The sequence below is a fragment of the Geotrypetes seraphini genome, chromosome 6, assembly GCF_902459505.1.
Source record: "Geotrypetes seraphini chromosome 6, aGeoSer1.1, whole genome shotgun sequence".
NCBI classification, from domain to species: Eukaryota; Metazoa; Chordata; class Amphibia; order Gymnophiona; family Dermophiidae; genus Geotrypetes; species Geotrypetes seraphini.
Window position 1 is genome coordinate 145,748,585 of NC_047089.1, and position 13,514 is coordinate 145,762,098.

At 44.5% G+C, this 13,514-nt stretch overlaps 1 protein-coding gene across 1 annotated transcript in view; it reads right to left on the reverse strand.

Moving 5' to 3' along the window:
* RNF149 (ring finger protein 149) overlaps nt 1-13,514 on the reverse strand; it is a 165,388-nt gene that overhangs the window by 29,841 nt on the left and 122,033 nt on the right. Inside the window, exon 3 of the mRNA XM_033947467.1 lies at nt 9,699-9,767. Coding sequence (XP_033803358.1) covers nt 9,699-9,767 — 69 coding nt within the window. The remainder of the gene's footprint in view (nt 1-9,698; nt 9,768-13,514) is intronic.

Consider the following 13,514-nt stretch of genomic DNA (forward strand, 5'->3'; position numbering starts at 1 on the left):
ATAGTGCAATACACAAAAATATCTAACATATAATAAGTAAATAAAAGCACATTCAACTTACAAATATACATAACCAACCATTTTCTCCCACCACCCACCCACCCAATGATTATTCAATAAAACACAGAAACATAAATTTTCCCAATAACCTTACCCTACTCAAATTAATAATATCCTCCCCTCCTCCCACCTATCCCAAGTGTAAATACTCAAAGGTCAAAATTAGGACAGAAATAGCCTCCCCCCCTGGATGTGTACGAAAATAAACAAAAACTGACTCATCATCAAAGACCTACTATACTTTAGGTGCCATATACAGAATTTTGCTATATGGCTATTCTTATGTTCACACCTCCCAATAGTGGACTTTAGGTGCCATGCTATAATTATATGGTTAAGCTAAATTAACTTAAGTATCAGTTTGGATTGTTTTTTGGCACCGTTGCTATTTATTTTCTTTTGTTGTGTGTCTTTGGAAAAAGGAATAAAGATTGAAGGGGGGAAAAAAAAGAACAGCCATGCTAAGACAGACCAAGCACCAGGATCCTGTTTCCGACAGTGGCAGTCTGGCTCACACATACCCAGCAGATCCTCAAAAGATTTGTTGCTCCTAGCTCAGGTCTTTTAACCACCTGATCCTCAGCCGCTGTCTGTTTACAGACCACTTTTGCATTTTAAACAATGGAATTTTTACAGCAGGATCCTATGATGCTTTAAGTAAAGTCGTGCACTTTCCATGTTCCTCCACTTGAATACCGAAGACCCAAGGAAGGGAATGCTCTAACTTTTGAAATCTAGTCAAGAAGTACCGTATAGCAATCAAACAAAAAGCTCCCAACTAATATTTTATGAATGTGTACACTGCTTTAAAATTCCAGCCTTACATTATTTTTTATAAATGAAGCCCAGCCACCTTGGGAGCTCAGTGGGACTGCTTTTAATTTCAAACCTGAAAGGCAGCTCTTAAAGAGGCATAGTTTCTAGACACGTGTTTCATCCATGCAAATTACAGTACTGTTTGGCTTCTCTTCACATCCAGAGTGTGTGTGTGTGTGTGTGTGTGTGTGTTATCAATATGGGCTACCATTAAGATGGATTATTTTACCACAAGTCATACTATTTTAGTTAAGTCACATGTTATGCAATGGGACCTTGTGCTAAAATAGCGTACTTGTGGTAAAATAACCTGTCTAACCAGTATCCCACATTGATAACTTTAGAAACAGAATGTCATGCTTAGTCTCATTTTAGTTGGGGCTTCAAGTGCAGGATCTGAGTTTTGAGCTGAGGATAATATTTTCTTCACCTTTTAGCTGAGATTGAGAACCTGGGAAGGGGGGGGGGAGTGGGCAGGGCACATGAAGAGAGAACAACCTTTGCCAAAACAGGAGAAATAAACCTCCTGCAAAAAACAAACAAAGAAAACAATGTGTCCCCCCACTTTTATGATGCTGCGTTAGTGTTTTTTATTGCTGGCTGTGGCAGTAAAAGTTTTGACACTCATAGGAATTCTATGAGTGTTGGAGCTTTTACTGCTGTAGCCGGTGATAAAAAAAAAAAAACCCCAGTGATTAAAAAAAAATCCCCTAATGCGGTTTCATAAAAGGGGGGGGTGTCTGTCCATCCAAGGATGAGAGGCACCCCTTTCCTGCTCTTGTCTCCGCCCCCTGATCCTTTTCCGCTCCCCCCCTCCGTCCCTTAAGTTGTTCGCCGTGCTTCTCGCGACCCTGTCACTTCCTATGCGCAGCACCCGGAAGCGATGTCAGTGGGAGAGATAACGCGTTCGCGAGGAGCACATTAAAGATGTTGCTTGTAGCGGTTAACAACTAGAGACATGGGAGAAGGGAAGGGGGGGGGCACATGCGTGGCAAGGGGAGGAGTGAGAAAAGGCGGGGTAGAGAGGATGAGGGGGTGCTGGCGCCTGGGGCAGACCGCCCCCCCCCCCCTTAGTACGCAACTACAGGGGCCATTCTCTATGGATGAATTTGGCTGAAATTTGGAAGTGGAGTCTCTTACTCAAATATCGATGCTGCTTCCCAAGTTTCTCACAAATCTGCTCGGTGGCAGCAACAGACGTGCTGGTAGAGCGAGACTATCCACAAAGTAGTAGCCTTAAGTACAACTGAACAATTTGGAGGCAATTCTATGACTGGGCGCCTTCTTCGAGGTGCACACACTAGATTCCATTATAGAATACTAGCATACTATAGCATTGGCGTACCTTAAGTTTACACACCTGGAGTTACACCAGCTGCAGACGCCTAAATGTGGCAAGGACACACATGACTTACAGTGTTCTGTAAGTAGCGTGCGTAAGTGGCAGCACTGCCCAAGTCCCTTCTGTAGACTGTCCACATGAATGCACTGTTGCATTTTCTATATATGGCGTCCAGATTTGCATGCAAATTAATTGAATAATGAGTCATTAACTACCCCTACTAGGTCAGACCAATGGTTCATCAAGCCCAGTAGCCCATTCTCACGGTGGCCAATCCAGGTCACTAGTACCTGGCCAAAACCCAAGGTGTAGCAATATTCCATGCTACCGATACAGGGCAAGCAGTGGCTTCCCCCGTGTCTCAATAACAGACTATGGACTTTTCCTCCAGGAACTTATCCAAACATTTCTTAAAACCAGCTATGCTATCTGCTCTTACCACATCCTCTGGTAACTCGTTCCAGAGCTCAACTATTCCCTGAGTGAAAAAAAATTTTCTCCAATTGGTTTTAAAAGTATTTCCCTGTAACTTCATTGGGTGTCCCCTAGTCTTTGTAATTTTTGACGGAGTGAAAAATCGACCCACTTGTACCCATTCTACTCCACTCAGATTTTGTAGACTTCAATCATATCTCCCCTCAGCCGTCTCTTTTCCAAGCTGAAGAGCCCTAACCGTTTTAGTCTTTCCTCATACGAGAGGAGTTCCATCCCTTTTACTATCTTGGTCACTCTTTTTTGAACCTTTTCTAGAAATAAGGAGACTAGAATTGAACACAATACTCCAGATGAGGTCGCACCAAGGAGCTGGCACTCATTAAAACCTGCCAGCACATCTGGCTGCGCGCTATTCTACAAGACATGACAGCAAGCTCTACTAGCATGTAGCTCAAAAAGTGGTGTGGCCATGGATGTTTGGGGGCATTCTGAAAAGTTGTGCGCATAGTTACAGAACACCGCATCAGTGCGTCTAACTTGAAACTGGGTGTAAATGTCGATGCCCAACAGGCATAAGTCTGGTGCCTAAAGTTAGACATGGGAATTGGCGCTAAGTGCTATTCTATATAAGGCACGTCCCCATAATGGAATAGCACTTAGCACCAACTTTGAGCATCATTTAAGAATTTCCACCTGTGCCACTTATGCTTGTCCTTCAAGTATTGCGCTTGGCTGCTTTGCTTCTAATTTATCTGTGCAATTGTACACTTGCCCTCATATGTGATGGTATTCTATCTATTTATGTGCACAAGTGTACGTGCCCTATTATAGGGTGCAGAGGTCATAGATTTGATATACCACCTTACTGTGACTACAATCAAAGCAGTTTGGAGCTGATTCTGGAAGCAACACCTCCCATGGCAGAAGCTTACAAAACAGGCGCCTGCCACATGTCCATCACTAACAGGTTCCGCTTCCAGAATCGTGACTTGACAGGACCCTGGGCGCCGGAAATGTAGGCCAGGGTTTCACAGGACTACATTTTCAGCGCCTAAAGTCACATCAGAATTGCAACCAGAGATGCATAGTGACACCGAAGTCCCCTTACCACGTTCCTTTCTGGGCTTCAGCGTCACCATGTGCTGCTAGCTGCCAGGGAGATAGACGCCGGTCGGGAAGGCTGCTTAGCGGCAGCAATTTTTTTTAAAAATCACCTTTTAATTGGTTTTAAACGACATGGTCGATTACCGGGTCATTTATCAAAAAATTTAAACAATTAAGTTAGGAATATCTATCTATTTTCGCAAATGCATTTTATTCAATTATTGTATAATTTTAGTTGTTTTTAGATTTCATACTCTTATTCACTGTTTGTATATTTTTAGTACTGTATGTGAACCACCTAAAACTATGTGGTAGGGCGGTATATAAAAATAAAATAATAATAATAATTATTATTATTAGGATGCCTAATGTTGCCTAACTTTTGGCAGCTCAATGACATGCAGCCCCTTTATATATATCTAAGTTCTGTACCTGGGAGGGTTAAGTGACCTTCCCAAGGTCGCAAGGAGCTAAGTGGGCATCAAACCCTGTTCCCCACTAACCATTAGGCTATTCCTCCACTCCTTTTGTAAGTCATGAGATGATCCGAAAATGAACTCCATCACACACACTGAAGCAAGACTGCCATCATTCCTCTGCCAGGCCATGGCCACAGAATCTTGGCTCTAAAAGTGATTATTCATTAAACAAAAGCAAACACTAAAAAGAAAGGTAAATAAATTTTATGTTCCACGCCACAACAACAACCCAAGTCCATGTGAGGAACGTGACATATGTAACTGGGCTGTTTGATTACCTGGAAGGCCACTGCCTCATGGGCCAAATTTAAGCTTGAACCTCTCTATCCCTGCCACAGAAATAGATTATCTCATAGATCTGTGCAAGATTGCAAAGAACAGTAGCAAGTAGAAGATAAAAACTATTAGAGTTCATCTAGAGTCCATTTGCCTCTCTGTGCAGAACCTACCTCTTATAGACCTTTGTTTAGAGGGTCTTTTTTGCCGTCATTTAGGGCCAGATTCACTAAGCTGACCAATCGTGTCTTGACCTGTTTGCGAGCAGTTTGCGACCCTGACCTGATTCACTAACCTTCTGGTCCCATAATCATTAAGTTTCAATAATTATATAAGATTGCTATACCACTGAGAAATTGAACAAATGTTAGAAACCACAGCACTACCTTTGAAGTTATTTCTATGCTTTTAAAACAAAGCATTTTTTTTTTTCCTTCAGGGAAATTCCCTTTTCGCACTGTTGCATCAGGGGTATAGCAATAATTTCAGCTACATACTGCCACATTCACCATTCATATTTTCAAAACGTGGAGGTGCATAATCGAAAGGAACGTCTAAGTTTGTTTTCGTCCAAGTCGCAAGTCATCCAAAGTAAAATACAGCTTAGGACACATTTTCAAAAAATACGTCCAAATTATTTTCCGTTTCGAAAATCGTCTAAGTATATGTCCTGCCGATCTGATCGTCCAAGCTGCTAAATCGTCCATCTTTATACCACATTTTCATCCAACTTTTCATCCAAGTCAAAAACGCCTAGAACAAGCCCTGTTGGACGTGGGAGGGGTCTGCAAAGTGATGGACTGAACACCCAGACATGGCACCTAAATAGTGGGGTACCTTACAGGGCACTGCTGTGAACTTCACAAACAGGGTGCCATGTCACCATTTCACAACTCCCTTATAGGTCATGTTGAGACCCCCCCAAACCACCTCCAGAATCCCCTAGACCGGGGGTCGGCAACCTGCGGCTCCAGAGCCGCATGCGGCTCTTTTCCACTTTTGCTGCGGCTCCGGTAGTGTGTCACGCAGGCATGCAGCTTACAAGTCCGGCGTCGCGGCGGGAAATAGCCATGCTGAGCAGTGAGCTCAGCACATACACAGATGAAAGCCATGCTTGCTGATTGGTCCGGCGGCCCCGTGCCGCCGGACCAATCAGCAAGCAAGGCTTTCATCTGTGTAGTGCTGAGCTCACTGCTCAGCATGGCTATTTCCCGCTGCGACGCTGGACTTGTAAGGTGCACGCCTGAAAAAGAAATCATTCTGGCCGGGGTCGGTGTCATGCTCCGGAGATCTACAGCCTTCCTATCTCCCTCTCCCTTCTACCTGCTTCCGGCCACATCCCCTGCTCCGCGGCTCTCTTCGGCAACTCAGCAGCAGCGATCGACACAAGCTTCTGACGTCGGGGCCTACCCTCTGCGAGTCCCGCTTGTTTCAACTTCCTTTTTCCACAAAGGCGGGACTCGTAGAGGGAAGGCCTCGATGTCGGCAGCTTGTCTTGATCACTGCTGCTGACGAGTTGCTGAAGAGAGCCGCGGAGCAGGGGGGTGTTGCCAGGTGCAGGTAGAAGGGAGAGGGCCAGATGCAGGACTCGTGGGTGAGGGAGGAGAAGAGAGAGAGAAAGAGAGAGGGGAGGGAAACAAAAGGAAATATTTCATACTGGGCTGGGCCGGAGTGGAGGGAGGGTGGAAAGATTCTAGCTACAGGGTGCAGTAACAAAGGAAAAGGGGGGAAAGCTGAAAATGGAGATAGTGACACAAAGAAGAGAAAGGGTAAGCAGGACCTACTGAATAAGGATAGAGATACAGAAGGGACATGAAGAGGAGGTGAAATAGAGACATAGAAGTAATGCTGAAAAAGTGTGTGGGGGGAGATAAAGACATTGAAAGGGCAAATGGTGAACATGGTGTAAAGATAAGGACAGAGACAAATGAAGATTCTGAAAAAGTGGTGAGATAGGGATATAGGTGAGATGGACACAAAGAAGGGTGATGCTGGAAAATAGGTGGAATGGTAATTCTGACAGAAACAGAAGGGAAATGCTGGATCAAGGAGAGATGGGGCTCAGGCTGGATGGAATGAGGAGAAATGCCTTGTTGGCCCGGAACTTCCTCTCCTACGTCAGAATTGACGTCAGGGAGCGGAATGCTGGTCAGCGCAACACTTCTGCAGGGAAAGCTTGGGACGGCGGTGGCTTGGGGGCTGTTCCCCGATTGCGGTGGCAGCAAACCGAGTGGCTTGGGGGACGGCATGGAGACAGAAAGAAAGGGGAACAGGGAGACAGAAAGAAAAAGTTGGGGGAGAGAATGAGGTCTGGAGGAGAGGAAACATACAGGAGGCTGAAAGAAAGGATGAAAGATTGGATGCACAGTCAGAAGAAGAAAGTGCAACCAGAGACTCATGAAATCACCAAATAGCAAAGGTAGGAAAAATGATTTTATTTTCAATTTAGTGATCCTGTATATAGCATTAAGATAAGAAACAATATATGCAGTGTTAGATTTGTTTTATAATGGTTTTGCGGCTCCAAGTTTTTTTTTCTTTTCGAAAACGGGTCCAAGTGGCTCTTTATGTCTTAAAGGTTGCAGACCCTGCCCTAGACCTACTTATCTACCACCCCAATAGCCCTTATGGCTGCAGGAGCCACTTATATGCTAGTACAAAAGGGTTTTGGGGGTGTATAGGGGAGTGCACATGTTTCAATATCAATGCAGTGATTACAGGGGCTTATGGACATGGGTCCTCCTCTCCATGGGTCCCTAACCCACCCCCAAGATGACTTAAGATGCCTCTGTGCAGCACGACTAGGCTTTCCTATGCCAGGCTGCCAGGTGATGATGTTCTGGAGGCACAATTTTCAAGTTGTGATTAATATTTTTATGGGGGGGGGGTCGGTGATCACTGGGGTAGTGTGTGGGGGTCTATAGTTTGTGTCTGCAGTGCTTATCTGGTGACTTTAAGTGGGTTTTTGTGACTTAGATCATGTTTTAAATGGTCTGAGTCACAACTTCCAAGTTCCGTCTATATATGCAGTAAGACTAAATCTAAGCCTGCTCACATCCCGCCCTCGACACTCCTCCTGAAATGTCCCGTTTAGCTATGGTCATTCAGCGGCACTGTAAAGGCCTAGGTTGTTTTTAAATACGTTCAAAACCCGGTTTTATTATCGGCACTTGGACGTTTTTGATTGATGATCGTCCAAGTGCCAACTTAGGCCGGTTTTGGGACATTTTTCTCTTTCGATTATGAGCCCCATAGTGTCTAAACTTTATTTTTACAAAAGTGCGATAGCATTTTTTAGCACAGCCCGGCACGCTGAATGCTCTGCGCTGCTCCCGACACTCGTAGGAAATCTGTCAGTGTTGGGAGCAACACAGAGCATTCAGCATGCTGGTCTGCGCTAAAAACTACTATTGTGGTTTATAAAGTATGATTGCTGAATGTGGTGGCGTGTAGCTAAAATTATTGTTACACCATGCAGCTTAGTGCAAAACGGGAATTTCCCTGTCGGGTAAACTGATAAAGGAGAAGAACTTTCGCCAGCAGGAGTTTATGTGGCAGAAGCAAAGTTCCGGGAAGTAACAGCAGAAAGGTCTGCAGTAAATGAAGACACAGATAAATTGCTTCTTTTTTCACGCTTGCATGGTTTATTGCTTGTTTGTAAGACTTTCAATAGGCATGGAGTGACCACATCCCTAAAATATACAGTGCTTGTGTAAGTAAAAGAAAAAAACTTAATTATACCTAAGTTGTAAGAGACTGAGGCCAGGATTCTCAAAAAAACTGCGTTAAAAAGCGACGGTCTGCTAACCCAGCCGTTTTGATAGTGAATTCCAAAAAGCAAGTCATTTTCAAAAAATTACACATACAAATTAGGTTAGCGGACAGCAGCAAAGATTCGCTAAATTTGCATGTGCCTACCACAAACAACCCCCTTACAGCGGCGGTGACCCCCCCCCTTGCAGCGGGAGAGATGATAATTCTCTCCTGCTGCAAACAACCCCCCTTGCAGTGGGAGAGATGATGATTCTCTCCCACCACAAACAACCCCTCCCCTTGCAGTGGGAGAGATGCCCACTATCTCCCGCTGCCATACAACACCTCCCCTTGCCTCTGACGCCCTCCTCCTTACCTCCATGTAGATCTCTGACTGGAGGGACGCAGATTCCCTCCACCCAACTGGCCCAATTCTTCAAAATGGGCCTTCCCCTCCCCAGTGCATCCTGGTAGGGGCCTTAGGCAGGATACACCGGGGAGGGGTAGGCCTATTTTGAAGTGGCAGGCCAGCTGGTTAGAGGGACTCTGCATCCCTCCAGGATCTACATGGAGGAAAGGGGGAGGGGGCATCAGAGACAGGGGGTGTTGTATGGCAGTGGGAGATAGTGGGCATCTCTCCCACTGTAATGGGGGAGTCACCTCCGCTGCAGATGGGGGGTTGTTTGTGGCGGGAGAGATTGGACATCTCTCCTGCTGCGGGGGTGGGGGAGTAGGGGGTTTGTTGGTTGACAGTGGGAGAGAATCAGTTTGTCTCTCCAAGGCCTCAATCTTAATATACGGACTAAAGAAAAGCGAGCATGTTAGCCCCTACTACAAACTGCTACACTAATTACCAATGGAGGCGCGAATAATGTTCAAGTTCTCTTGCTTATGCTTTAAACTGGTGTGGGGAATGGCCCCTACCTATCTCTTACCACATTTCGAGCTACACATTCCCAGTAGGACAACCAGAAACTCCAATCTTTTTGCCTTCCCAAGGATCACTGATTGCAAATACAGGTCCTTTAAGGACAGAACTTTGAAGTCTCAAGCTAGCAAACAGCAGACCTGGCTAGGCTACTACATCAACAGAGCTAGGTTGACCTATGTCGCATTTTGGAAAGAAATTAAAACAGCACTATTCAATAGATTTATCTCCTAATCAGTTAGTATCGTATTATATTTTACTAATTGTAATCTGTAATTCACTGACTGTCCAGCTCTCTTCACTGTGAACCGCCTAGAAGTTGTAAGATTATGGCGGTATAGAAGAAATAAAGTTGTTATTATTATTATTATTACTAAAGCCTTGTCAAACTATTCCTGTCCAAGTGTTTCAAATTTGGCTCAATTCCCATACTTTTATATGCACAACCATATATTAAAATATACTATGTAGTTTTTCAAGTGATGAAGAAAAAAACAAGTCATACCTTTTCATTGCGCTTTACGGTGTGGAGCTGAAGTTGACCGATAGCTTTCTTGGTCTTTTTTCGGTTACTCTTTGTAAGTGAAAGAAAAAAAAATGTGATAATCATCATAGCATTTGATAATCAGGATTATATTGCATACATCTGAGAAAGAACATGGAAGACACACATGCAAATTAATTGTTAGGCAGAATGTTACTTCTTGACATTATCAACATAAAGGTATTGGTGATCAGCAGCACTGAAGAAGACACTGGTATGGCTTGGTAAAATAGAAATATGACACTATTTTGCCATTTATTTACAGTTATGGTGCAACAGTAGAGCTGAGGACAAAACAGGGGGTCCACCAAAAATAGCAGTGCACACACAGAAAGAAACTGTGCATTTGATGGTCCTGATTAAATTTTTATTTGAAAAAGGAGCAGATAAAATAAAAAATAAAAATCTTGTTTCCCTTAAATACCTAGGTAACGAACAAGAACAATAGCCCCCTTCACAATCCCACCCAAATCTGATCTTGTAAACTGCTAACCCCTAATCACTAACAATGAATGCTCCATTCAATTTATGGAATTTTTCTAATTCATTGTAAACCGCATGGTACTTCATGGTCCTGCAGTATACAACCTGTTGTTATTATTGTTAATGCTGTTACTATCAGATGAACACTGCCATACTCTGTAAGTAGCTGTCTGTACAGTTTCTCTTTATTGTAAACCGCCTAGAAGTCGCAAGATTGTTGGCGGTATATAAGAATAAAGTTATTATTATTATTATTAAATTTACAAGTTCAATTATGGGGTGGGAGGGAGGGTATTTTTATTGTTACATGTTGTATAAGTATTGATTATACGATAGATAAGGGTGGGGAGGGGGGGGAGATAAGAGAATATTATATGTATCATTGTTGATTATTAAGTGATATATTTATGGTTATTTGTATGGATATGTTATCACACTTATTATAAGTTTAGAAATGAATAAAGATTTAAAAAAATAAAAAATAAAATAAAACACAGTTAAAAGTATGTGGTACAGACCTGACACAGGCCGTGTTTCGGTCATAGGGTCCAGTGCTTCAACCACGCATTACCGTACACAGTATTATTGTTTGCTTTTTTTGCAATCTCAATTTGTGGTTTATAGAAGCACCGGACCTCCGTGAAAATCGTTTGCATGCAAACATGGTAGCGCATTGATCACTGTTCCACAATTGGCCAGAGAATCGGCCAACAGCGATCTCATTAAAAGGGGGCGGGGCCTTAGGCACATGGGCCGGGTTGGGCCCATGTGTCTAAGGCCCCACCCACAGGAGGGGCCTAAGGCTCCCGGGCCTATTCTGATTGGCCCAGGCGTCTTAGGCCCCACCTGTGGGCGGGGTTTCAGACGGCTGGGCCAATCTGGCTCCATTCTGGAGCCGGCTGGCCTGCCGGACGGGCTTAGCACCTTTCCATCCGGCCAACATTAAAGGTATGGGGAAGGGGGGTGGGGGGTCGTGGGGTCGGCCGGGGGGTCGCGGGTCGGTGGGGGGGCCGATCGGGGGTTCTGGGGGGCAGTCATTGGGGTGAGGGGGGTTGTGTCGAGGGCAGGAGGGCCTGGGATCCCTCCTGCCCGTATTGTAGTGGGGGGTGGGGGGTAGTAGGTCGCCGGGGCCAGGAGGGCTTGGGCTCCCTCCTGGCCCAATCCAGTCGGGGGGGGGGGGGGGGTTCGCCGGTGCCAGGAGGGCTTGGGATCCCTCCTGGCCTGCTCGTACTTGGTGGGGGGGGGGCATTATCGCCGGGGCAAGAGGGCTTGAGCTCCCTCTTGCCCCGATGTCATTGGGGGGGGGTCGCAGTTCGACAGGGCAAGAGGGATTGGGTTCCCTCTTGCCCTGATGTTGTGTGTGTGTGTGTGGGGGGGTGATGTATCGCGGCAGGAGAGATGCCTCATCTCCCCTATCGCGATGCCATCACTCCTCTATCCGAACTGTCGCAACCCGCAGCAGGAGAGATAGGGCATCTCTCCTGCCGCGGGTCGCAGCAGTTCAGGTAGAGGAGTGATGGCATCGTGGTAGGGGAGATAAAGCATCTCTCCTGCCGCGATGCTTGCGGTGGAGGGGTAGGCAGGTTGCTGGGGCCGCTGAGCTGATCGCAGCAGCCACAATCAGCTCAGCGGCCCCTTTTTCGGCACTTAGACCTGGTTTGACTTCGTCTAAGTCAAAAAGGTATAAGTGCCGACTGGGCAACCTGCCTACGGTTTTGGTTATACCTGTTGTACGCCTAGGTGTAGGTTGGCCCACCTCCCGCCCATTGCCCGCCCTTTCCCCTCCTCTAAACATGCCTCTTTTCTCTCTGTGCATTTAGAGGCAGGGGAAAGGCCTAAGCTGTTTTTAGATACGTCTAAAAACCAGCTTTGGTTATCGGTACTTGGATGATCAGGCTTTTTGATCGTCCAAGTAGCCATTTAGGACACTTTTTAGACGTTTTTGTTTGGTAAAGTCTCTTGTAAGTAAACAAAAATACCTGAAATAGTGCTAATCAGTCAGTTCACATGTGACTACAGAGTGCCAGATTCTTAGAAATATGGCTTTTCCAACTGATCTCTGAATAACATCTTTGCAGGCCTTATCACGGTCCTCCTGATAAGGCCTGCAAAGAATGCATTTTACAAAAGGTTCCATGTTCAATAAACCTTTTGTAAACTAGATCTGAAATAGCAAATATATACATGTTCCTTTTTATATTTAGACCAATTGTTCTTAAACCTGTTCTGGAGAACCCCCAGTCAGTCGGGCTTTCAAGATATCCCCTAATGAATATGCATGAGCGAGATTTGCCTTTAAAGTAGGTAGTAGGCATATAAATTTATCTCATTTATAGGGTTATCTTGAAAACCTGACTGGCTGGAGGTCCCCCAGGACAGGTTTCAGAACCACTGATTTCGATGATCTGAGGAAAATTGGGCTTTAAATCATCTGAATATCTTCAACAGTTTAAATAAAATCTTATACAGCAGGATAAATCAGTTCCATGTCCTCTTTTTGTATGTCTCTTCTACTGTCACACTAGTTTTCATTTGTTTGTTAGTTTGGATTTGCCTTTGTTTCAGTAGCAGTGTAACCAGGGTTAAAAGTTTAAAAGTTACTTGAATGTGAAAAACAGGGTTTAAAGAAGATTTTGAAGGATTTTTGAAGCAGACAGGATCTGGAATGTAAGAACTGTGGGTTTTTTCCTATTTTGAGAAGTTTGGTTTGTGTATTTTTTTTGTATTGGTGCAATTTTGGTATTCTGTTGCTGATCTCCTGCACAGGTTTGCTGTCCTAGTGCAGAGATCATCTGCTTGAACATTCTAACTGTCAGATTTGACAGTTGGGAGGGTGACTTGGATCTGTGTGCAGGTAGTTTGGTTTCTGTGCCTTGTGAGAAGGTAATTATAACTGATTTTATTGAATTTTGAATAGGAATTGGAGGTTTTGGTTGAAGTTGAGGTTTGATATATAGATTCTGGTATTTATCCAAGGGTGAAAACATTTCTTTCTGGCTGATGTGAAGAATTGTTTTATCTGTGAAACTACCGTATTTGATGCTAGTAATAGTCTGTGAGAATCTTCTGGGAAGTGTTTTGAGAGATTCTCTGAGTGACAAATCTGTGGTGCTGATTTTTGGAGAAGATTTTATGAGAGGTCCTGTGTGAGATTCCTGTTTAATGTTGTGTTAGAAATATTGGTGAAGCAAGGTTGTGAACTGCTTTTGAAACCTGATTTCTGGAGAAATTTTCAGTCTCTGTGTAATAAGTCTGTGGTGCTCATTTCTGGAGAAGTTAATGAGATGTCCTGTG